This window comes from Mastigoproctus giganteus, chromosome 1 (genome assembly GCF_048544385.1).
Source record: "Mastigoproctus giganteus isolate SK-2022 chromosome 1, ASM4854438v1, whole genome shotgun sequence".
NCBI lineage: Eukaryota > Metazoa > Arthropoda > Arachnida > Uropygi > Thelyphonidae > Mastigoproctus > Mastigoproctus giganteus.
Genome location: NC_143575.1, coordinates 221810585 through 221836845, shown reverse-complemented (window position 1 = coordinate 221836845; position 26261 = coordinate 221810585). Strand labels below are relative to the sequence as shown.

The following is a 26261-nucleotide window of genomic DNA, read 5'->3' as shown; positions in this document are numbered from 1 at the left end:
TTACCATGAAAATGTAGTATGTTTGGTGTGTCAGGAGACTGTGTGAGTTTTTAAAGAATATTTAAAATGAAACTGATTCCAATCATAAATCTTATGATCAACATAAAGGAGTGCGTGAAAAGAAAAATGTTCAAAGTTACAAAACAAATTAAGAAAACAAAACATACCGAAAACGTATCAGTCAAGAAATTTATCTACTGTATATGCCAGTTATCAAGTTGCACATTTGATCGCTTTTGAAAGTAAACTGTTCAGTGAATTTGTTAAGTGTTGTTTGTTAAAAGTTGTGGAAGAAATTTGTCCGGAGAAACAAATAATGATACTAGTTGTCTCGACAAACAAATATGTGAAGAGCAGAAGATATTGGAAAGAATTTGTTCAAACAACTATTGGAAAACACAAAACAAGTGAAATATTTTAGTGTGGTACTGGATGACAATACTGATGAAAATGACACAGTCCAACTCCTTCATCTTCATACATGGAATTAATGATAATTTTGTACAAGTTGAAGATTGAGCTGATCTAGAGAGTATGCACGGAACAGCCACAGGTAAAAATCTTTTTGAAAATTTTTGCCAATCTATCGAAAAGTTAGAATTAAACATTAAAAACTGGTAGGAGTCACAACTGGTGGTGCAAAAAACATGATTGGTAAAAACATTGGGCTTACAGGTAGAATAACCAAGAAAATGATAGATATTGGATTTGAAACTTCAATTGGAATTCACTGCACTGTGCATCAAGAAGCTCTTTATGGGAAAGTATTGAATCTCCTAACACGTTATGAATGTGGTTATTTAAACTGTAAATTTTACAAGATCACATGGCCTTAATGTGGCTGTTGAAACATCACTGAATGTTTCAACAGAGAAAAAGGGAAACCAATAAAATAACTATCAAATATGGAGTGGCTGTTTGATCTTGCAATTCATACATACATTTCTAGCCATTTAAATGCTCTTAATTTAAAACTACAGGGAGAGGAAAATTGGTCCGATTTGTTTGGTGACATCAAATCGTTTCAGAATAAGTTGTTATTATTTAAATCCCAGTTGAGAAAGACATTTCCAAAGAATCGTTGCCTTTCATTATTACAATTACTTTTTGACAAGTTTGAAAGTCGATTTTCTGATATAAAATCCCATGAAAAAACATAAGCCTTTGTTTGAAACCCATTTACTTCTATGGCTGAAAACTACAATCCCAGATTGCAACTTGAAATTATTGGTCTTCAAGCCAAAAAATGATTCAAAAATAAGTATTTAGATGGTAAAAATAAACTATTTCAGTTCTACAAGGCTTTCCCATCTGAAGATTTTCCACTAATAAAAGAAAATGCCATGAAAGTGGCTAATTTTTTCGGATCAACGTATGTTTGCAAGCAGATTTTTTCACTCATAAAATCAAATAAATATTGAAAAAGAAACAGAATAACAGATGAGAATTTTTTATTTTATTTTATTTTTATGAAAACCCCAAACACAAGGTATTAGAACCTATAAGTACCGTACATGGGCTGGAGTTTGAGAAGACGAAAGAAGATATTTGTTAACATTAGACTTGAACTTCTGTACAATACACTGTAATTTTCAGGAAATACTTATGAATGAAGGTTGTTCCAGAAAACGGCAGTTGAATGAATAAATGAGGAACATGAAAAGTTGGTTCTGTGTGTTTGAAGTTGGACAGTAAATGGATGTTGGTTGATGGCGGCACGTATTTGGACTGTTTTGAAAGACAGAGTGGGAATTATAGAAGCAAATTCAGAACAGTGCCCATGGAAGTATCTACAGAAAAGGCATGCAGCAGATACAGTACGTCTATGAGACAGAGAGTGGAGAGACTCTGTTAGAGATAAGTCATTAATTAACCTAACTGCCCTTTTCTGAATGGAATCTAGAAGCCTGCCCCCAGATTAGCATTAGCATTATGCTAATGCTAATCTGTGGCACTGCCCCAGTTGTGGGAACAATATTCCATGATAGGGCAGATTTGTACAGAGTGAACAGCTGTTTGGAAGAAAAGTAATGCCAAGGGCGAAAGAGAAAATCAAGTTTTTTTAGATGCAGAGGAAGCAATATTTGTAATGTGCTTGTGCCAATAGGGATTAGAAGTCAGGGTAAATCCCAAAAGAGAGATATCATCTTGCCTAGAAATCGGAGTGTCACCAAAGATAAGCATAGGAGCAGAAGAATCCTTTTTGCAAGATATAAGACAGGACTGAATTTTAGGATTGAAATCAACTAAGTTGTCTTTGCGCCACTGGAGATTGCCATTTAAGGAATTGATTGCGGATATTCGAGAAGTTGAAGAGTTGATTGAGCAGGGCAAGGCTTCTCAAACTGGAAAGTGGAATGCAATGTGCTATCATCAGCAAAACTATGGAAAGGATTTCCGATCAATGAAAGGTCATTAATATAAAAGAGGAAAAGAGTGGGGGAAAGAACTGAACCTTGGGGGACACCAGCATTAGTGGAGAAGTTAGAAGACAGAGAGCCATCTACCATCACCCTCAGTGAGCGATCAGAGAGAAAACTGGATAACCAATTACAAAAAACAGTTGGCAAACTATAAGATGTAAGCTTGTTTAGAAGATCTTTATGCCAAACACGATCAAAAGGCTTTGAGATGTCAAGAGCAACTTGTGTTTCACCAAACTTTTCCATTGAATTTGTTCATAATTGGTAACATACGCCAGAATATCACCTGTGGATCGACACTGACAGAATCCATACTGGCGATCGTTGATCAGATGGAAGGTTTCTAGATAGTTTAAGAGTTGACGGTTAAGTGATTTCTCCATTACTTTAATTGGATGGGAGGGATTTTCACCCTTTTTAGAAACTGGCTGGATATGAGCAAATTTCCAAGAAGGAAAAACATCTTTTGGAATAAGAAAGTGAATTAAGGTTTCACAGAACAGGAGTAAGTTCAGGAGCATAGGTTTTGAGAACAAGTGGAGAAATACCATCAGGATCTGGAACTCCATCGAAAAATACCATCAGGACATAATCTTCATTATGCATTGAGATTGGCGTCACAAATTTGCAACCAAATTCTGAACACTTATTTAAAAATATCCCGCCTCAATCTCATTAAATGTTAAGTTTTGTCCAGTAAATGTTATTGTGTATTGTACTTAATAAAATTTTCGAATATTTCAATTTTAGGTTTATCATTATATTTATTTATTCACCTTAATATTGAAAAGCAGTGTTCCTTTTCAGGTTGTAAATTTTCTAAAATGAGCATTTAAAAGCAAATGTAAAGTATTTTTTTAAAACAAAAGTGAAGTATTTCAAACAGAAACAAAAGCAAAGTATTAAAAAAAAAAAACAAACAAAAGTAAGTCATATTTTTATAATTTTAATAAAATCTAAAAAATAAATCACTGACATATATGTTTCACATAAAACTGCTGGGAATTTGCATTTTTTTATATATAGCTTGAAAAGAAAAAACGGTAACATTAAAATAGAAACTTCCTTTTACGAGTAACAAGATATAGAAAATGTGACACAATTTATTCTCGAATCATTCTGTCCGGCCTGCGAAACAAATCTAACTTTGAATACGGCCCAGGTAAGGGAAAAGGTTGGACACTACTGCTCTAGATCAATGGCTGATGTAATCATCAAATAGAAATTTTATTGAAGACCACAGAACTGGCAAAAAAGACCAATCAGGAGAATGGTATAGATGCTGTGAGTCCTCACTGAATACTGTCAATTAGGACTTAAGGGAAGCGACAGGAGTTGATATCAGTGCAAGGATGATACATTGGAATTGCAGATCAACAAAAAAGTACGTCCATCCAACAAAAACAAGAATGGCAGCAGCAACACAAACCATGGTGCACAATGCAGAACATGGTTTACCTGGGACACAACACAATGTATCTGGTCCTCAGAATATTGAAAAGATATATTATAGAGTGACAAATCACATTACAGTAGAACTTCGATTGTCTGTCACCCTATTTACCGCCAGTCTCTGTTAACCATCGCTTAACCCCACTATGCTAAATATAAAAATAGCGAAATGCTTAAAGTCTATGCTGTAATGCATTGTGATATTGGCGCCATGGGTCACTCAGTCTTTGCGATTGTACTTTAACCTCTTGTTTCATATTTTAATACTTTCTGATAAATACTGTACAGGGTCTACCAGACTTTCTGTCATCACTTTTGATTGTTTCTCATGGTTTAAGTTTAGACCATTAGTTACTGTTACTGGAACATTGACATTCTGGAAAATTCTGCTCCTTCTGCAGTGTGGAAGCAGTATATGGGGGGGGGCACACTGCTGATATATTGCTTTTGTTGTTTTAGCATGACAATGCACTGTCACGCTGCAAAGCTTCATTGACCTCCCCTGCTCGGAGCCTGATCTTAATTCCACTGAACACCTTATGAATTAAATGGAATACCAGTTTCAAGTTGGGCCAACACGGCCACAATCAATAGCTGAATTGACTCCAGTATTGAAGAAGGAATGGACTAAATATTGCCTTGCTGTTGTTATCAAAAATTCAGACTCCACTGAAGAGTCCAAAGGTAGGCTGACACATTATAAATACTGTATAAATAAGATTCTTTGAAACACGCAGGTGTTTGTTTACTTTTGGTAATATAGTGCACATATACACTGGTGTGCAAAACTTAAGGACCAGTCAGGTTTTCACCTGTAGCTTCTCATAGGAGTGGCCTGGATATGGGAAAATCATACCAAAGGAACCTCGTGAGGTACAGAAATGATGAAGGAAACAACACTGAAACAACAGCGGAAACAAAACGGTACAGAGGGACTTGATCCAAAAATGGCAACACAACACTGGCTGCCATGATACAGATGCATCACTGCCAAAGATGGAACAAAGGGAAGAGGTGGTCCTCAGTAGGAGATATGGCCACCACTAATGTCAATGCTGGCTTTGCATTGACATTAGTGGTGGCGGTAACACCACCCATTCTTCTGTCAGTGCCATCTTCAGCTGGTGAACATTTTCTGGTGGGTGTGGATGTGCCGATAGGTGTCTCCCCAGAGTGTCCCATATGTGTTCGATGGGATTTAGATTGGGGGGAAACGGGCAGGTCAATCCATACAAACGTCCCCACTTTCCAAAAGCATATAAACAGCTGCAATGTGATGGGGTGTGGCGTTATCATCCATAAACACAAACTCAAGGCCAATGGCGCCTCGGAACAGATGCACACGGGGAAGGATTACCTCAGTACAGCAGCGTGCACCAGTTACAGTACCGCCCCCCAGTATCTGGAGTTGTGTACGTCCATCCAAGATAACGCTTCCCCAGAGGAGAACACCTTGACCGCCATATCAATCCCTTTCAGTGATGTTTGCGGGGTGATACCATGTGCCAACCTCTCGCCAGATTAGCTGACATCCAGAATTGCTGCTGAGACTGAATCTACTCTCATCAGTAAAGAGTATCTTACCCCATTGCGCTGCTGTCCAATCCTTGTGTTCGATGCACCACTGTAAACAGTGTCTCTGATGGGCAGGTGTTAAAGGGACATGGCGTACTGGCCTTCGAGCAAACAGTCCACCTTTGTGGAGTCACCTAGCCACAGTAAACAGTGATGTCCTGTGCAGCTGGTTTGTATTGGATCCCGCTCTCTGGTGTCGGTCCCTCTTGGCCTGTAGGAGTATATAGCAGTCATCATTGGGCGCTGTTTTTCGTGGACAACCACCACTGGTCCTACGAACAGCTGTACCTGTCTACGTGTCGTTCTGAAGGCTGACCACGCACATGAGATGATGTTATGGGCGATAACCGAAATCTGCAGCCACACTTCAACCTTCCCAATTATTCGAACCTGGGTAAAGTCATCCAGATGTTGTCTGCTGGCCATTTCGTTGTCTGTAGCACTGTATGAAACTGCTGCTTTTATCTGTTTACACGAGCCCTTTCATCACAATTCAAATCTTTGCATGTGCGCCGGCTTTCTACTGAATGGCCACAGTTATGCAAATCACCACAGGCTGTTTTGTTTGATTTCGTGGTTGTAATTTTTAGAAATAGTGTTGGTCCTTAAGTTTTGTACACCAGTATATTATAGATATACAAATAGAAATGTAAAAAACATAACTTATACCTGTCTGTTCACTAGCTGCCAAGTTCTGCTCAAATTCTATCCTTAACATTTCATACTCCTTCCGAACTTGGGTTAAAGCATCTTCTAGTTGAATTACTTCTGTCCTCAGCTTCTTCTGCATCGATAATTCTTCACTCTATATATATATAATTAATTTGCAACACAGCAGTTTACTATACAAAAACTTTTGGCAACTATTTTGAAACAAAATTTCTTAATCTGCCAAACATGTGTGCACAATTTTATATTATTAATCATTTTGTGCAGGCTATCTGATCCTGGGAAGTTTACAACAGAAACATTTTTCATTCTTTTTTTTGCCTGATCAATAGCACTGTAAATTTAAAATAACTCCTGTTTGAGTATGCTTTTAGTGGAGCAAATGTTTAATTTTTCAAGCCCCTTTGATGAAATGATATGAGTTAATTTTAATGGAGTTTCATCTCTTTGTCTTAAATTTGGATTAATTTTAGCATAACATATATGAACTGTTTTCACTAAGGTATTTCTTGGGCAGTATTCCTTCAAATGGCAGTTTTTACTGTTTTTAACAAAAAGTTGTTTATTTTTAAAAAAAAATAGTTTAAAAGTTAGATAAATTATATTTCCATCCTAAACTAGTGGGAATTTTTTGTGGCATTCTCATCTTGAGGTGCATTCATTTATAATTGAGAAATAAGAATTCATAACATTCTGTGAATCTGTGAAATTATAAACAGTATTTTAACTAATTATAAATGGGGGTTATAACATGTTATGTTTCATAAATTTTTATCATAAGAACTTAAGGACGTTTTAGACAAATGACTCTGAGTATAATGGAATGGATAAGAGTCATGTGCTGAACTAGACTTGTAAGGATACGTTAGTAATGTGTAGTGGTTGTGAATAGAGTTGTGTCTGACTGATGATCTTGAGAGGAATAATTTGGTGATAGCACAAATGTCTGAGGGGTATAGTGCAATTCTTAATACTAATTGAATAGAAAGTGATGCCAGTAAGAATTTGTACAGACTGAATTTGTACGATCTGGTAATTCAAAAGGTTCTGATATTTAGATGCCCTTGTTAGAAAAGTCAACAAAATACTACAAAAGGAGGATCTGTGGAAAGGAAACAGAGTATACCCAAGCTCCCAATATCCATATTCCAGAACCATCTGGTTTTTTCCCTGATACTTTTAGAAAAAGGGACAAATTCGGCAAACTAAGAACTGGCAAATTTTATTCTTAGGTTGGCTGTTCATTCAAGCAGCAGGTCAGAGTTGGTTGTGTAAGCTGAAAGGGCTGTGCAAGTGAAATTTCAGCCACAAAAGTTATTATGTGCTACAACTACTCTGAAGTGAACAAACAGTAATATAAAATTCAGATTGCTGGCCTTTTTGAGAATTAAAGCAGTTGGTGTGGTTATAATTAAAATACTGCACGTTGTTAGAAGGTCATGAGACAATCTAATACTATTCACAAACAAGATTAACACAGATGAAGAACTCAGAGACAGTAGTAAAACAACTGCAACATCAACCTTCATCCATTTGCTTCTTTGTTTGTTTGTTTTTGAGTTTTATGGCGCATTAGCATCATCCATTTGCATTTTTCCATGGAGGAGAGTGGAGATAAAAAAAAAAAAGAACTCAAAGATTTTTTGTTTGTGAGTGTTATTTCAAGAGTATTAATGAAATAACAAGACTTAAAGACCCTGGCTTCAGAGAAGTGATTTTGCAAACCTTCTGTTGCCAATTCATCAGTGAGTGTGGTATATTTTGGAATATGAAATGATTGTTTGTTATTTGGTTTTTAGGAGCATTAGCAACTAAGGCCATATTGCTCTGGGAATATGTGGTTGTCATTCCCTGACCTTTCTGCATCCTCCGTATTTGGTAGTATTTGGATGCCCTTTGGATGAGCTTGAACCTCGGGCTAATCAAGAAGCATGTGCTACGCACTGCTGCTCCTGCCCACCTGGCTGCGGAGGCATTGGAATATGAAATGATTAATTTTATTTTTATTATATTGTACAATATATCACTTTTTCATTTAATAGCATGCCACATTTCTTTTGATGTAGGATACACCAGGATGCCAAGAGGATTAATGCCAAATGAGCATACAGATCTAGAAACCAGAACTTCAGATCTATGACCAATCAAACACCTAGAGTAATTTTCAGCAAGCCAAGGACATACTCAAAGAGTATAATGTGGTGTCACACTACCATGTTAAAACAACATGCAAAGACATACTGTAGGTCACACTTCTGAAAGTTCACTTTTTTTTAATTTTTTTTTTTTTTTATGAAACCCCCAAACGAGAGGTATTAGAACCTATAGTACCGTGCATGCGTTGGAGGTTGAGAAGATGAAAGAAGATATTTGTTGACATTACACTTGAACTTCTGTACAGTACACTAATTTTCAGGAAATACGTATGAAGGAATGCTGTTCCAGAAAACGGCAGTTGAATGAATAAACAAGGAAAATGAAAAGTTGGTTCTGTTAGTTTGAAGTTGAACAATAAATGGACTGTTTTGAAAGAGAGAGCAGGAATTATAGAAGCCAATTCAGAAGGACAGTGCCCATGGAAGTCTTTGTAGAAAAGGCATGCAGCAGAAACAGTACATCTATGAGACAGAAAGTGAAGAGACTCTGTTAGAGATGAGTCAGTAATTAATTTAACTGCCCTCTTCTGAATGGAATATAGAAGCCTGAGGGACATTTTGGGGGAAATGCCCCAGATGTGGGAACAATATTTATTGGTAGGGCAGATTTGAGATTTGTACAGAGTGAACAGCTGTTTGGAAGAAAAGTACCACCGAGAGTGAAAGAGAAAACCTAGTTTTTTCGATGCAGAGGAAGCAATATTTGTAATGTGCTTGTGCCAAGATAGATTAGAAGTTAGGATAATCCTCAAAATAGATATATAATTTTGTCTAGAAATTGAAGTGTCACCAAAGATAAGCATGGGAGCAGAGGAATCATTTTTGTGAGTCATAAGACAGGACTGAGTTTTAGAAGGATTAAAATCAACTAAGTTGTCTTTGCCCCACTGGAGAATTACCTGGAGATCGGCATTTAAGGAATTGATAGCGGATATTTGAGAAGTTGAAGCTGATTGAGCAGGGAGAGGCTTCTCAAACTGAAAAGTGGAATGCAATTTGCTATCATTAGAAAAACTATAGATAGCATTTCCAGTCAATGGAAGCAGGTCTAATATACAAGAGGAAAAGAACTTAACCTTGGGGGACATTAGCATTAGAGAGCTATCTGCCATCACCCTCAGTGAGCGGTCAGAGAGAAAATTTGATAATCAATTACAAAAAACAGACGGCAAACCATAAGATGGAAGCTTGTTTAGAAAACCTTTATGTTAAACACTACCAAAAGCCTTTGAAATGTCAAGAGCAACTGCTTGAGTTTCACCAAACTTTTCCATTTAAATTGTTGATAGATGGGTAACATAAGCCAGAATATCACTAGTGGATCAACATTGACAGAATCCATGCCCGCAATCGTTGATCAGATGGAAGGTTTCTAGATAGTTTAAGAGTTGGTAGTTAATTAGTTTTTCCATTACTTTATAAAGAGTAGAAGTAATTGCAATGCCACAATAATTGGATGGGAAGGATTTGTCACCCTTTTTTTGAAACTGGCTGGATATGAGCAAATTTCCAAGCAGAAGGAAAAACACCTTTGGAATAAAAAGTGAAAAAAGGCGGCAACAGGAGTAGGTTCAGGAGCACAAGTTTTGAGAACAAGTGGAGAAATACCATCGGGACCTAGAGATTTCTTAGCATCAAGATTGGTCAAAATCCTTCTGACATCCTTTTGATGGAAGACCACAGGAGGCATTGAATGGAGCATGCTGGGAGGCATTTTACTAAGATCCTTAATACATGAGTTGGAAGAAAAATGGTATGCTAACGAGTCAGCTTTATCCTTGGCTGAAGTGACAATAAAACCATCTGGTTTTGATAGAGGTGGGAGCAGAGATGGGCAAAAGTTGCAGCCAATAGCTTTGGCAAGAGACCAGAATGTTTGACTAACATTAGGGCAAGAAGCAAGTTTTCTGCTCTTAGCCTGTTCAACATCTAGTTTGGACTGATTAATAACTGCTTTACAATTGTTGCGATCTCTGGTGTAGGTGGAAAATGAAGCTGAAGAAATGGAAACAAGCTAATTACGATATGCAACATTATTTTCTTGAAACACCTTAGCACATTTATTGGAAAACCAGGGTTTAGATAAAGGATGACATTTTAAGGTAGTGTGGAATAAAGGATTCCATTCCTGTAAGAATAATTTCACTGACACAATTTGAGCAAACGTTGACATCAGGTGTTTTGAAACAGTAATCTGACCAAGGAAAAGAAGAAGAAAAATCAAGCAGGTCATCCCATTCTACATTCTTGTAATGCCAAACAACATGATGTTGGGAATAGCCATGACATGAAGGCTCCATTGGAAGAGAGAGAGATAATCACCAAGTTGTGATCTGAGGTGGCTAATGGACCACTCACTTCGACTGTGTACTTAGAAGGGTTGTTTGTGAGAAAAAGTTCAAGGGTGTTGGCTAATGGTTAGGATCTGGTTTTCTGGTAGGTAAATGAACAATCTGTGCTAGGTGATTAGTAATTGCAAAAGCTTCATCATCTTGACCAGCTGGGTCAGTTTGACTAGAAAATGAAAGCCAGCTGGAGTTGTGAACATTAAAATCACCAAGGAAAATTATCTCACTGTTACGAAAGTTGGACTGGAGAAAGTCAAGTTGCAAAGAGAGGAAGGAAGTCAAAGAGCTCCAAACGATTAGTGGAGTTGGGAGAACAGTAGAGACAACAGATGAACCTGACAGAATGAGGTAGAGATTTTAAGCCACAGAAGATCGAAAAGAGGAGATTCCAAATTACCAAGTTTCTAACAGGGAATATCGGAACAGACATATGCACAAGTACCATCTTTGAGGCAAAAGGAATCATACAGTGAATAATTTGGTCAACTGAGTTGAGCAGTGGTTGATGGGGTTTGGCAGCCTAAGTGGAAATGGACATCATTATTGAGATTAGAATTGAGACCACGTATATTTGTGAAATGAACTAGGAAGTGTTTAGGAAGTTTAGATCTTTTCGCTGATAAGTTTGCTCTATTAGTTTGACAATTCATGGTGTATTCAGTAGTTATTATTTATTTTGTTATTATTTTTTTTTTTTTTTTTTTAGGAGCATTAGCAACTAAGGCCATATTGCTCTGGGGATATGTGGTGGTCATTCCCTGACCTTTCCGCATCCTCCGTATTTGGTGGTCATGGACTCGAACCCTGGTCTAATCACGAAGTGTGAGCTACACACTGCTGCTCCTGCCCACCTGGCTATGGAGATGCCTATTCAGTAGTAAGAAAAGGTGTGTGGTAGGGACATCTGTATGAAGTAATGAAATTTTTGGATATGGTGAACACAGAGTAAGGATATATACGCAGATCCTTAACATAACGTGGCTTCGAAAATGTCCCCTGCAAAGAGGCAGCAAGATTATACACTAACTGATCCAGAAGCCTCCTAGAGAATTACCAATAGGTTCGGTCTTGTGTACTAACTAGTGGCCAGCCTGTGAACACCATTTTAGAGCTGTGCCCTTGAAATGTAAGGAAGTTTCGATTTTGCCACGGTGTTCATCATAACCTCAAAGGACATCAATCATACTGCATGATGAAAGAGATGGGGTAGGGTTGCCTGAAACTTTGCCCTGGAGACTAAACATGGTTCCACCACTTCAAGCCTCCAATAAGCAAAGTGGTGGTATTGCACCAGTTGATGAGAGTCATCTACCACCTAGTATTGCCTGGTAACACAGAGGGACGGGATTCCTCCATGTGATGTGGGCACCACACCACAACCCCTGCTTACGTTGGTTCACACCTGGGTGGTCATCCACAGTGTGCTTGTGCATGGGAGTTATACCCAGAACTAACAGTCTCATCATCGTGAAGGTGCAAGCAGAGGATCTGGCTGTCACAGACCATCCGGACTTCGCCAAAATTAGGTCCATTTAACTAGAGTGTCATCCCCAATATCAGTTCCATCAGCGTTTTAGACTCCCTGGTAGCAAGCACAGCTTGTCTGGTATACCTGAGAGAATGTCTGCGACAGCTTCAAGGACCAACGACTTAAGTATGTTTAAAGAAAAATAAGGTAATTGTGGCCACCAACTTACACCAGTCTACAATGTTGATGCCTAAAATTCCAGTGCATACATTGATAGAACTGCCATTGGAGATGAGATGAACCTGCATGAGGACTTTCATCTATACACATTTGTTGTTTAATATAGCACTTTCAGTCAGCTCAAGGCCCTACATCCATGAATAAAACTTCAATTTAAATGTTGAGCCTTCAGTTGACCACTACAAAATTCATTTCCAGAATGTGTCTTACAAGCATGTATACGAAGTGTATACATCATTGTGTATATGTCTTTAAAAATGTATTAAACTTTGTTGTTAGTGTTTAGTGGTGATGAATATTCAACGTTGCAGTGTCATGTTGATTCCAGTTGTGCATAATGGCATTGCCTTTTTAGTTGAATATGTTTGTTTAAAAGTATTCAGTATACTGAGGTAGTAAAGAAGAAATATGTTCAAGCTTTTCCAAATTCCATTATTCTTCAATATAATGCTGTCTGAAATCCGATTGACAAAATTCATAATACCATAACAGTCTATGGCTTACCTTGAATTAAAATAAAATGGTTTTAACAGAGGATAAGTTGCTGGATGTTTCAGATTATATGCTACACAGCAGCCTTGGGAAATCTCTTCAGTGTTTATCACAGCATAGTGTCATTTCATTCAAGCTTACTCAAAAGGTTTATAAAAACTTTTTAAAAGGTATCTGTAAATTTCTGCAGTGCACAAGTTGAAACTGACTGAAAAATCAAATAACTTAATTATTGTCATTGGTTCAATGAATTTACTACCAATAACGATTACATCCTGAATATGATTTTTTTTTTTTTTTTTAATTGGATAAAGCATGGTTTCACTTGTCAGGTTAAAATGTGTAAACGGTTGATGAATCCTTATTAAGTTTGTGAAATGCCTTTACATAAAAGAAAAGCAGCAACAACAACAACAAAAAAAAAAAAAAAACAAAATTGGAGTTTGGTGTGTGATGTCCTTTGAATGCATTGTTGAACTTTTTTTTTTTTATTTAATACATCATGAACAATGAATATTACCATGAGATGCTGTATCCTTCATAGCAGAACTCAATGAAGTGAAAAGTTTTCAGTGCACTTCCAACACAATGGTACAGTGGCACACAATGCAGGAAACCCAATGCAATTTTGTGGGAAACATTTTGGAGACAGCCTCATGGACATTCCTAGATATACTGGCAACAGATTATTACCTATTGGGACAGTTGAAACAAGCAGTGCAAAGACCATTCACAAATGCTAAAATATGAAATATTTTAGAGATAATAAAGATGTTTATTATCTTTAAAGTATGGCTAATTTTTAAATTATTATTTAATTAAACATAGGTGCAAAGAAACTTTATATACATGCAGTATAAAAACATTTTCAAACTGTGTGTGTGTGTATTACTTTCCCTGAAAAGAAGTGCTTCAAAAATGTGTCAGAAAGGTTTGTCGTTTTCTATTCTTGAAGAATTCCATATTATTACCAAAGAAGAATTACAGCCAATTTTTAGAATGCATATAGAGTGCGAGTAATGAGAATGCATACATATTGCATCACTGTTTGCATAAATGCAAATGGTTATCAGTAAAGATGTTTATTATCTCTAAAGGATGATCAATTTATTTTTTAAATTATTATTTAATTAAACATAAGTGCAAAGCATATTCATTATTCTTTCCCTGATAAAGAAGTGCTTCAAAAATGTGTTTTGGAAAGGTCTGTAAAGTTTTTAATTATTTTAAATGTATAAATGTTATAGCTGAGAAGCATAATACTGCGGCTGCTTCTGAAATATGGTTTTATCTCACTATATTATACAGGGTGTGTCTCAAAAATATTGGTACAAACGTTTCGAGGAGGTAGGTAACATCTAAAGGAATGTTAATCGCATAGTAACCCATAACTGGAAACATCATGGGAAAGTAGTAGCAGAAGCACAAGAAGCAGAAATGACACAAGACAGTAATTAATGGCAAACATTTATTTGACATAATATTAACAATGGAGTACGAGATGGATGCATTTCATGATGTTACAACAGATGCTCCAAGGTTCCACCAAGAGAGACGCGATGCATGCGTAATACCGACGCAGCATGGATTGGCGGACATAGTCGAACACACCTGGAGTTTCTTTGACAGTAGCAGCAGTGCAGACGAGTCTCACCACGAGATCCATTTCCATCTCCACAGGCGATTCATACACGACAGATTTGAGCCCCCCCCCCCCAGAAAGAAATCAAGGCTAGATAAATCAGGTGAGCGTGGGGGCCAGGCAACAAGTTCACCCCGGCCAATCCATCGACGCCCAAAATGCCTGTTCAAATGGTCACGAACACACCTTCCATAATGGGCAGGTGCCCAGTCATGTTGAAACCAAATGTTGCGTCTCACATTTGCTGGAACATCGTCAAGTAACCCTGGTAGAACTTGTTCAAGAAAGATCCGATATTTAACGGAGTTCATGCAGGATGGTAACAGGTATGGGCTGACTAAGCAGTCACCGACTATACCTGCCCACACATTTATTGTGAAGCGATGTTGTCCGCATGGGGGTGCACACCGTGTGGGTTGTCGTGAGCCCACACACGAGAATTGTGCTGATTGAGCTTCATCCGTGACCAAAACACAGGCTTGAAAATTCAAGTCTTGAACACTTTCTTGGAGAAAACACTGCGCAAAAGCCACGCATGCAGGATGATCTTGGGGGAGTAGTAACTGAACCCTTTGGAGATGAAAGGGGTGTAAAGAATTGTCGTGCCAGACACGTAGTACACTGCAACGAGACACTCCGAAAGCAGAGGCAACGGCATGTGTGTTGGTAGTACGATTATTCTGGACAGCATTCAACTTTCTTCCATGGCGTGAGTTCGCATTGATCGTGGTCTGCCCGCAGTACCCCTGTTACCTCCAAATGACCCATAATCGTACAAATTTTGATGCACAAGTGCAAACAAACGGTGGTCCGGTACATGTCTATCTGGGAAGCGTTCTCCATAAATTCATTGAGTGGCTCGTCCACTGCCCTCTGCTAATCCATACACTAGGTGCATGTCTGCCAGTTCACAGTTCATATATCGATGCATGCTCTTCATGCGACGACTACTGCTTGAAGAGTAAACCAGAAATTTTCCCTCTCGCGAAATGATGAATAGCACCGTGTATCGACTTACGGTGACGTTTCCGGTTATGGGTTCCTATGTGATTCACATTCCTTTAGATGTTACCTACCTCCCCTAAATGTTTGTACCAATATTTTTGAGACACCCTGTATACTGATTTATATTTCTTGAAAAATAAAATGCATTATTGTGACATTTCTACAGTGAGCACCGCTTAGTCACAATATAATGAATTTTGCAAATACGGTAGTACAGCATCCAAAATAGTTAAAATACACACAAATAATTATAAGGTTTGGATTCCTTCTAATAAAAAAATGCAAGAAAGCATAACGTGTATTGCATCAAAAATGTCTATTAATAAATAGTGACCAAATTATAATTAGACTAGTTATAATTCTGATTAAAATTTAGTTAAAAAATAATTATAATTAAATAGTGACCAAACTATTAATAGACAGTGTGACTGAAAATAATGTTGAAAAATCATGTTTGGACCATGAAACATTTAACCACAGATGAACATGTATTTGCGGTATTTGTTTATTTATATACTGCCCAACAATAACTTGAAAACATGATGAAATAACTAATACTAATAACTAAAGTATCTAAACTAAACATGATGAAGCAATGATAGCTTGAAAACATGAATTAACTAACACTTGATATGCATCAGAGATACATAATCAAGCATTAGTTACTAGATATGTTTGTAAATTACCCTATAAATTCTTATCACGCTTCACTGGAAACATTGTTATTAGAGACTTTACAGCACAGTGGCAACTAAAGGTTATAATTTGCCAATCAAATGCGAAAATAACATTTGTAACTAATGACAAATGCATATGATTCACCATCAGATATTGTAATGGCACTAACTTTTTAGGAAAGTGATTACCTGCATCTACATCAGGTCTTTCATACATTAGCAATTTTAGGAGAGAAGTGAATTGGGCTTTAAGATGGGTTTTCTTCAAGCAGAATGCAGCTTGACCAGCTCTGCTAAAGTTGACAATGATATGCCAACTGCAAGTTGAGGCAATAAGGAGGTAAGGCAGTAAGGAGTATGGTGTACAGGGTGTCCATAAAGTTCCTATCTATTTTTGTTAAATAACTGGAAAATATGTGGAATTCAATTATAAAATGATAGAGAGGGTTAGTATTTAATGAATAATTAAGAGTAAGATTCAACATGTGCCCCATCAGTATCTCTACACAGCAAAAACCTTTCCGCAGCATTTCTAAACACATCCTGGAGCATTTGTGGAGTTATTTTGTTTATGGCTATTACAATGCTTTGACGTAAGTTTAGCAGACTTGTAACCTTTGTCTGATAGATATCCGATTTAATAAAGCCCCATTCAAAGAAATTTAAGGGGGTTAGATCTGACCGGCCAACAAACAGATGTGCAAGGCTCCTCCGGGATGACATCTTGTAATGCATCCACCTTATGCTCTGAGCCAAGTGGACGTCTGGATCTTGGTTCATCATTTACAGATCCCGTTCTTTTGAATTTGTTCAACAACTCACACATTTTCTTCTCTGTTGTGTGCTTTTTTAAATCTTCTTCTAAATATCTCTCTGATTTCACTGCATTTCTTTCCCTGGATTCGCAATATTACCACCATCACATGCTCCTCTACATTCATTCTGAGGGGTTTCTGCAATAAAAATAAATAAATTTAAATTATTTCACAAAAATAGATAGGGACTTTATGGACACCCTGTATATGACCTATGTAATTTTGAAACCATGACCCCTGACTGCACAGAAAGTGAATGCCCAAAACTGAGAATAAAGTTTAATTTGAAGTTTAGCCACTGTCTTGATTTTGTCAAATGTTATGCAAATGATTTATACTGTGAGTCATTAGAAAGCTTTTATGTCATTAAAAGGGAATTTAAAAGAGATGCCAATTGGTTCCATGATGAAATTAGCCACCAGATCAACACTCTCGTTACCAGGTATGACAATATGACTAGAGATCCAATAAAACTCTGCAAACAAAACTAATGTGATGTAGGACATCATGAAAGAAAGAAAAAACGAATGGTACTTTGTATAAATTTAAGAAAAATTTACGACAGTTACAATTTTTTGAAGTAAACAGGCTGAATAACAGCATAAAATTATGCTGATGCACAAACTATGCATGTGCAGATAAGTAAACTAAGCTGAAATAAGGCAAACAAGAAAGTCAGGGTGGGGTGAGGGAAAAGATTACCATATATTACGGCCTTCAAACAATAAAATAAAGTTTTGCGTATTAGTGCCTGTGAAAGAATACACGGGACACATTCCACAATGAATAATTGCAGTTCAGAAAAATTTTTCTTAAAACCAAACAAAACAAAAAGTCAAATTTTAAAAAATATGCATATAAGTCACTCCTATTTTAGTATTATAGTATTTAGTATTAGTAACGGCCACATGGTGCAAGAAAGCCTATGGCTTATGCTGCACCAGCCAAAAAAAAAAAAAATCCGAACAAAACAATGATAAAAACAAACAAAAAAAAAAAAAATAAAATAAATAACTAAATAATAATAATTAATAAATTTAAAAAAATAAATAAATAAAATAAAATATAAATAAAAAGGAAATTAAACCTATCATCCTATGCGCTTCCCTTACCTAAAGTACTATCCAGATGACCTTTGAATTTCCCCAAACTATCGGCCTCTACCACCCATGAAGGCAACTTATTCCAGTAATTTACAACTCGCTGGCTAAAATAAAACTTCCTGCAGTCCAATCTAAACATTTCCCCCCGTAACTTGAATTTATGTCCCCTAGTTCTAGCATCATTTATAATCTTGAAAATTTTGTCCTCATTTATTTTACTGATGCCTCTCAGAGCCTTAAACACCTCAATCAAATCTCCTCTAAGGTGTCTAGTTTCCAAACTCTGCAACCCACATATTCGAAGTCTTTCTTCATAAGGACACCCTTTTGAGGATCTCACCAGGCGAGTTACCCTTCTTTGCACCCTTTCAAGAAGCTCGATGTCTTTCTTTAGGTGCAGTCTCCATACTTGAACACAGTATTCCAAGTGTGGTCTAACATAAGCCTTATATAATGGGATTATCACGTCCCTATTTCTACTTGCAAAAGTTCGATAGATCATCGATAGGACACCATGGGCCTTCCTTGCAACCTGTTTACAATGCTCAGAGAATTTCATGTCTGACCGTATCGTAACACCCAAGTCCCTTTCCTCCAGTACTGGATTTAGTTGAACTCCACCAAGTGAATAAGTTTTTTTGGGATTACTGTTTCCCAGGTGTAATACCTTACACCTTGTTGGATTAAAGCACAGCTGCCATTTTTCTGACCATTCTTGAAGTCTATCTAGGTCTCTCTGAAGAAGCTCAGCTTGACAGTGATCATTAACTACTCTACCAATTTTAACATCATCTGCAAATTTAGACATCATGCCCTCTATCCCTTCATCAATGTCGTTTATGAAAATTAAAAACAACAGTGGTCCTAATACTGATCCTTGGGGAACCCCACTTCTTACATCAACCCAATCTGAGGAATAGCCATTTATCACAACCCTCTGCCTCCTGCCCTGAAGCCATCCTTCTATCCATCTAAGGATTTTCCCAGTGATTCCAACCTGTTCCAGCTTATAAAGCAACCGCTCATGTGGGACTGGGTCAAAAGCTTTGCTGAAATCTAAATAAACAGTGTCGAAATTATTCCCTAAATCCAGCTCGTGAGTGACCCTTTCGAAATAGCGAACCAGATTTGTTAAACATGATTTTCCCTTTATAAAACCATGCTGAGTATTCTTGAGAATTTCAATTCGATCCAAATGATCCTGAATTCCACCCTTGATCATTGCCTCCATGATTTTCCCTACTACTGAAGTCAGACTGACAGGTCGATAATTTCCAACTTCACTTTTAGAGCCACCCTTACGTATGGGAGATACATTTGCACTTTTCCAATCCAAGGGAATCTCCCCAGAGTCTAGTGATGCTCGCATAATTAGCCTCAATGGTTCAATGCACTCGCTTGCCGCCTCTCTTAAGATTATAGGATATATTCCATCAACTCCAGGAGCCTTACTGGTCTGTAGGCTCGAAAGTTTTTTCATTAAATAATCTTGCAAAATTTCAATATCATTAATTACATATTTTTTAACTTCGCTCCCACAATTTCCCATTGCCAAAAAAGGCTTTTCATTTGTAAATATCGATGCAAAATAACTGTTGAGTTCATCTGCAACGGCAGCTGGTGTATTTATTACTATCCCCTTTCCCTTACGTAAAGGTCCGATCTATTTTTACATCATCTCCACAGATGAAAATTAAAAACTAATACAGCTGAGCCTTCCTGACCTGGGAATCTATTATAAGTACTAGACATTTTCTGGCAATTTTTAGGAAGATAGGCAAATGCATTAAACCCCTGAAAATAGTAAACTTTATTTCTTGAGTTCATTATTCATTCAAGAAGCGCATCAATTAAAAAAAAAAAAAAAAAAAAACTGACCACCACAATACTCAGTAGCATAAGATCATGAGCACGGGTACTGGTGGAATTTTATTTTCTTTCTGCAACTTCCTCCAATTCAGGTGCTACCCCAGATGATTATACAACATTGGCTACATTCTTACGTAAAATAAGCTGCAGTGCAGGAATGCAAAATACAGTCGAACTTCCCTATAACAAATTCTATAAATCCAGCGAAAAAATTCGTTATAGAGAAATTTCGTTATACAGAGAATATCTTTTTTATTAGAAATTTTTATTTAATTAGAAAATGAAAATGGATCTACATTTATTTTTAATGTATTTTATTTCAAAAACACTTATTTAAATTACGCTTACACAATTTTCGCCAGTAAGTATCACAAATTAAAAAAAAATCCGTAATTTTCGTTTGCACAGTACAATTAAAAAATGTCTGATTCTCAAAGAAAACCTCACATTTGTTCAGAGCATTAAAAACATTATCAGGAACATTTTCACAAAACTGTAGACCCATACGAACCGTTTTAAAAGCGTTAATCATTTCTTCTTGAGTTGGCTTTTCTACGGGTTGTTCTGATGTGTCTTCAGCGTCATCGTTAATTTCTTCGTGATCATGGTCGTGTCTAGCACTGTTCAGTAGTATTTCATCTTCATTTGGATGTTCTGTTGTAGTCAGGTCTTGATCTACATAAACATAACTATCCAGTGTTATTTCATTTTCGATGTTTCTGGACGATTCTAATATTTTCCAAAAGTTTTTCAGTTGTGAAAGGGGCAGTTCATCTTGTTCATCCAGTTGATGTTCGACTTCTGCATTCAATGCAAATCCCGCTTTCGAAAAACAATTTTGAATAGTGTATTCAGTGACATCGTTTGTCCAAACTTTTGCCAGTTCAGAGATGCAATCTCTAAGGTTAATTGTAACTTCCAAGTTTCTATTTTCTGATAACGCATTGACAATCTTCATTATTATTCTCTTTCGATAATGAAATTTAAAATTTTTAATTATGCCTTGGTCCATTGGCTGGAGTTTTGAAGTCACGTTTGGTGGTAAAAACAATAACTTCACACTTTTAAGTTTGGCAGAAATACTGTCAGGATATGCTGGACAGTTGTCAGTTACCAACACGATTTTCCTTTTTTCTTTTGTTATACGCTTGTCTAGTTTTAATATCCAGTCTTCAAAGATATCACTGGTCATCCATGCTTTTTTATTAAAGGTGTAGTCAACTTCCAAAGATTTTGTGCCTCTAAAACAGCTTGGGTTTTTTGATTTTCCGATTACTAAAAGTCTTAATTTTTCACTTCCTGTCATATTTGCTCCAACTAGCACAGTGATTCTTTCTTTGCTTTGTTTTCCGCCAAAACATTTATCATCTTTAAAAGCAAGAGTTCTATTCGGTAAACATTTAAAGAATAAACCCATTTCGTCAGCATTAAAAACATCCTTAGGTTCATATTCTTCCAAAATCTTCTTTAAGGTATTGTTCCTCCAACTGTTGCAATCTTCTTCACTTACATTAACACTTTCTCCACAAATAACCTTTTCCACAATTCTGTGGCGCTTCTTAAATTTATCTAGCCACCCAGTGCTCGCATTAAATTCTGTATGTCCCAGGGACTGTGCAAATTTCAGAGCTTGTTGCTTAATTATTGGACCCGATATTGGTATATTCTTTTCACGTATCATTTGCACCCATTTTAGAACAGCTTTATCAACATCTTCGTATATACACAACTTATTCGCTTCTTGTCTGCTGCTCCTTCAATTGCATTTAAAATTGATTCTCGATTTTTTAAAATCGTAGATAAGCTGCTTGCAGGTATGCCATATTTCTCCGCAATATCTTTTTTCTTAAAACTCTGGTCAATATCATGAAGGATCTTTACTTTATCATTAATACTTAAACATTTTCTCTTCGACATTTTTTCCCCAAATGTAAAAATCACTGGACTGTAGCTCTTGCCGATACATACACCGCAAACTTCGCTGCGCTGGCCATATAGTGAATTGTTAGTACAGGTACCGCCTACTCAATGACGTTTGCTTGCCAATTCAACAGTATCACGTGACTTTTCCTATCAATCACTTTGAAGAAATATACGACTTTCATTCATATATAAAATTTACGGTTAATGTATGCTGTATGTTACTTTTCAAAAAAAAAAAAAAAAAATACAAGAGCATATAGCCTATGTGATTGATGACAAATTGTTCTAAAAGAACTAAATAAAAAAAAAAAAATTTTTTCATGAAAACCATCTACTAGGAGTCCAATTAGATGAGAACGGACATATCATATAATGATTGACAGGAAGGTCACGTGGTACGGTTGAGGTGAGAAGCGAATGTCACTCAGTAGGCGTTCGTTACTAAAAATCGACTGTGCCATCATTCTATGTATTGCCGCCGCAGCACGCTAAAGGCTTACCGCAGCGAATTTCGTTTTCCCCTGAGCCAACATCAATTTACAAATCTATCCTATTTATTGTAAAGTTTATGACCACTTTTAAGAAAACCCATTTGGTTTTATAACTGTAACAAAAATGAAACAAAGACCTTCCTACGGGCGTCAATGACCACAAGTATTCACTAAAAGAATGATTAATTCCAGATGCTAATGCGTAATTTCGGAGGGAAGGAGGTCGTATATTTTTAAAAATTCGTTATAGAGAGACTAACACTTCGCTATATGGGGTTAATTTTACATGTAATTTCGTTTCAAGGTGCAATGTTTTGCGAAAAAATTCGTAATATAGAGAAATTCGTTAAATAGAAGTTCGTAATAGAGAAGTTCCACTGTATTTCGTTTTTTTATGACTAAATAACCATCCAAAATTCAGAAAATTCCAGAATCTTCTGATCTAGATTGGGAGGGGGGGGGGGGTCCCATATCCATTGTCTTCATAACTCCATTTTTTTGCAATCAAAATAAAAAAAAAAAAAAAACTCTCAAATAAAAAAAAAAACTCTCAAATAAAAAAAACTATGCATATAAAGAGAATTCCATGATTATGCATACGGAAATTAAAAATGTGGTTTTAATATCAAAATATAGCACCATCAGAAACACAATTTTTTTTGTATTTTATTCATTTTAAACAATTTTTTGTAATAACTAAGAAATGGAAATTAAGTATTTAAATTACCTCCATCTGTTCAATTTGCCGTAAATGTGCATTCTTACTGTTAGCCAATAAATTGCGAGCTTCTTCAAGTTGGGTCTTAAGTTGCATGCTTTCATTGTACAGCACAGAAAACTGGGATTGAAGGCACTTATATTCTGTTGTCTCTATTACCACACTTTCTGGGAGACACTGGATCTAAAATTAAATTTTATACAGACTACTTACAAATTACAAAATTATTTAGTTAATCTCCCATATTTATAAAAAAAAAAAAAAAAAAAAATTTTATGCATACAGATGAAGCTCAATAATTGCTTTAAAATCTAAAATACTAAATTAATACAGCTAATAAAAGAAAAGCAAGGCATGAATGTGATTTATGTTTTGTGATGTGTTTTTTCCTTTCTTTTTTGTAAATTTTTAAGTTAATTTAATGCAAAGCAAAAGTTAAACGTAAGTAGTAGCATAAAAAAACAACTACATTTAATAAATGATAACATTGGCCCTCTAATGATGTCATTTATCAAACTATTTATATCTTACTAAATTCACTTCATCTGGTCATTTTTCAACAATAAGAATGCATTATAATTTTATTAAAATTTTGTGTATACAATGGTGTATAATATACAGGAACTCCCCGACTTACGTAAGAGTTGCGTTCCATGGAACGCTACGTAAGTCAGAATTTCTCCCATGCTTCTGCAGCACTGCCAACCATGCTCGCTGAATTGATTGAATCAAAAAAGAAATGTTTGACGAACATGTAAATGGAATTATTTATTGTATTTATTCAATTTTTTATCTCATGTGCAGGAAAAATTACAAAAGCCTGCAATTTAAAAAAATTTCAAAATTATAAAATTAAAAAAAAGAGAAGAGACAGGTATAATGTCAGTAAGTTTTACCTCTCGAGCATCGTTGCCAAAATAGATGTCTTCAGCTGATAAGTACGCTGCTGCGGAGATTGAGGGCTGTGAAGATTTAAAAGGGGTTGGCCGTTCAATCTTACGAAAGAACATATTAATGGATGACTGGATGGTGGCTTTTTTCTTTTCATCGTCGATTTCTTTGTAGCAAGCAAGTATATGATCCACCCCTCTACTAACTTTTAAGACATTTGTTGTCAAGATCCATCTTTTCAAACCTCTCCATTGCCATCTTTCTGGTGATGAAGCGTCTCGGCTCCTCATTTGGTTCATATTGAGCTTCGTCAGCATCTTTTACTATCGCTGCCTGCAAGTCAATAAGTTCTTCGTTAGATAATTTCTTCTCTTCTTCCTCTATTACTCATCCACGTCTTTGGTATCAACCTCCAACAGAGGTAGCTCTGCAACCTTTATGATCTTATCTGTAACCTCTTCGTATGATTCGCCTTTGTCAAATCCTTTGAAGCCTTTTATGTGCCATGGGCACATTTTCTTCCACGCAGCATTTAAACAACCTTTAGTAATTTCTGCCGAGGCCTTATTAATGTTTAAGATGGTGTGGTATATATTGTAAGATTTCCAAAAGTTTCTTAATATAAAATTTTTCTCACTGTCTACTTTACTCAGACAATGCCCGAGCAAATGTTGTGTGTAAATAGCATGCTTTTAAATTTTAAATAACACCTTGATCCATAGGTTGGATGAGTGAAGTCATGTTTGGCAGTAGAAATATGACTCTCACGTTTGAATTGAACTCATCTAGATGCGTAGGATGTCCAGGAGCATTATCTAAGAGAAGCAAAATCTGGAAAGGAATGTCATTGTCTACAATATTTTTTCAATCTCTGGAATGAAGCAGCATTTAAACCAATCCTCAAAGAGAGATATTGTTATCCATGCTCTCTGGTTTGATTGGAAATGCACGGGTAGGGTGGCTTTATTTGATGCACGAGAATTTCAAGAATGGTACAAAAGCAGTGGTTTTAATCTGTAATCTCCTGCTGCATTAGGCCCAAGCAAGAGCGTGGCCCTAACTTCTGACGCCTTGAACCCTGGCATTATCTTTTACTCTTTGGCAGTGTAGTGTATGTTCGATCCAGCATTTTTTTCCAATACAGAGCGGTCTTGTCAACGTTAAAAATTTGCTGCATTGAATTGCTCCCTACATCAATAATTTTTTCCAAAACATCAGAAAATTTCTCTGCAACTGCAGAATTGGCACTGGCCACTTCACCACATACTTTAACATTGTGGAAACCAGCGTGATGCTTGAACCTATTAAACCACCCGTTGCTTGCCACGAACTTGGGTTGGGGTTCGGCATACTTATCCTTAATATCTTTATAAATACTTGTTGCTTTTACTTGAATGGTCATTAGACTCAGGGGCACTCGCTTCTGAATCTGATTTTCCATTCATCTTCGATATAGCACCTGAATGCTGTTTTGTGATCACTGTTGATCTCAAGTGTGTTGATCCTTTGACATGTTGTTTTATATGGAGACTGTCCTTTAAAATACTTCTGATTTCTTAATTAGATTTACCAGCAAACCTATGGCCTACCTATGGGATTTGGGATCTCAGCCCCCCCCTATCTGAAATTTACCTAGCCTCCGTAGAAAATCATATATTACAACCATACTCCCCAGATATTAAATTATTTATATGATACGCTGACAATATCCTCTTAATAGGGCACAAATCCACAATAAATGATCTTTTCATTAAATTTAATTCCATGCATAATAGATTAAAATATACCCTGGAATTAGAAGAAAATGGCAAATTAATTTTCTAAACCTCACTATATACATAAGCGATGCAAAACCAGGAACAAGAATTTTTAGAAAAAATACTCACACGAGCAAATACTTACACTTTGAATTGCATCATCCCCTTAACACAAAAAAAGCAGTCCTTTATAATCAAATTTACAATGCTATAAAATACAGTTCCATACATTACAACCTTAATAATGAACTTCAATATCTTACAAGTAAATTTATATCTAGGAAATATCCTATTCAATTAATCCAAAATAATATTAACAACCCACCCAAAAACATTTCCAATAATAATTCACGTATTATCCTCCCTTACCATAGTAATTTTGCCAATCAATACCGCTGTTTATTAAAAGGTACCGATATCACACTTACATTCTCATCTTATAATAAACTATGTTCATTATTCAACTCATATAAAGACACACAATTACCACATTAGTGACATGAATAATATTGTCTACTTAATAAAATGACAACATAACTGTAATGCT

General features: G+C 36.3%; 1 protein-coding gene across 6 annotated transcripts in view; it reads right to left on the bottom strand.

The window, feature by feature from the left end:
* Bre1 (E3 ubiquitin-protein ligase Bre1) overlaps positions 1-26261 on the bottom strand; it is a 415493-nt gene that overhangs the window by 203322 nt on the left and 185910 nt on the right. For all 6 annotated transcript variants that reach the window (XM_090376128.1, XM_090376101.1, XM_090376124.1 and 3 more), the window contains 2 exons: positions 23076-23249; positions 6120-6255 (listed from right to left, as the gene is read on the bottom strand). In XM_090376128.1, the coding sequence (XP_090232254.1) occupies positions 6120-6255; positions 23076-23249 (310 nt within the window). The remainder of the gene's footprint in view (positions 1-6119; positions 6256-23075; positions 23250-26261) is intronic.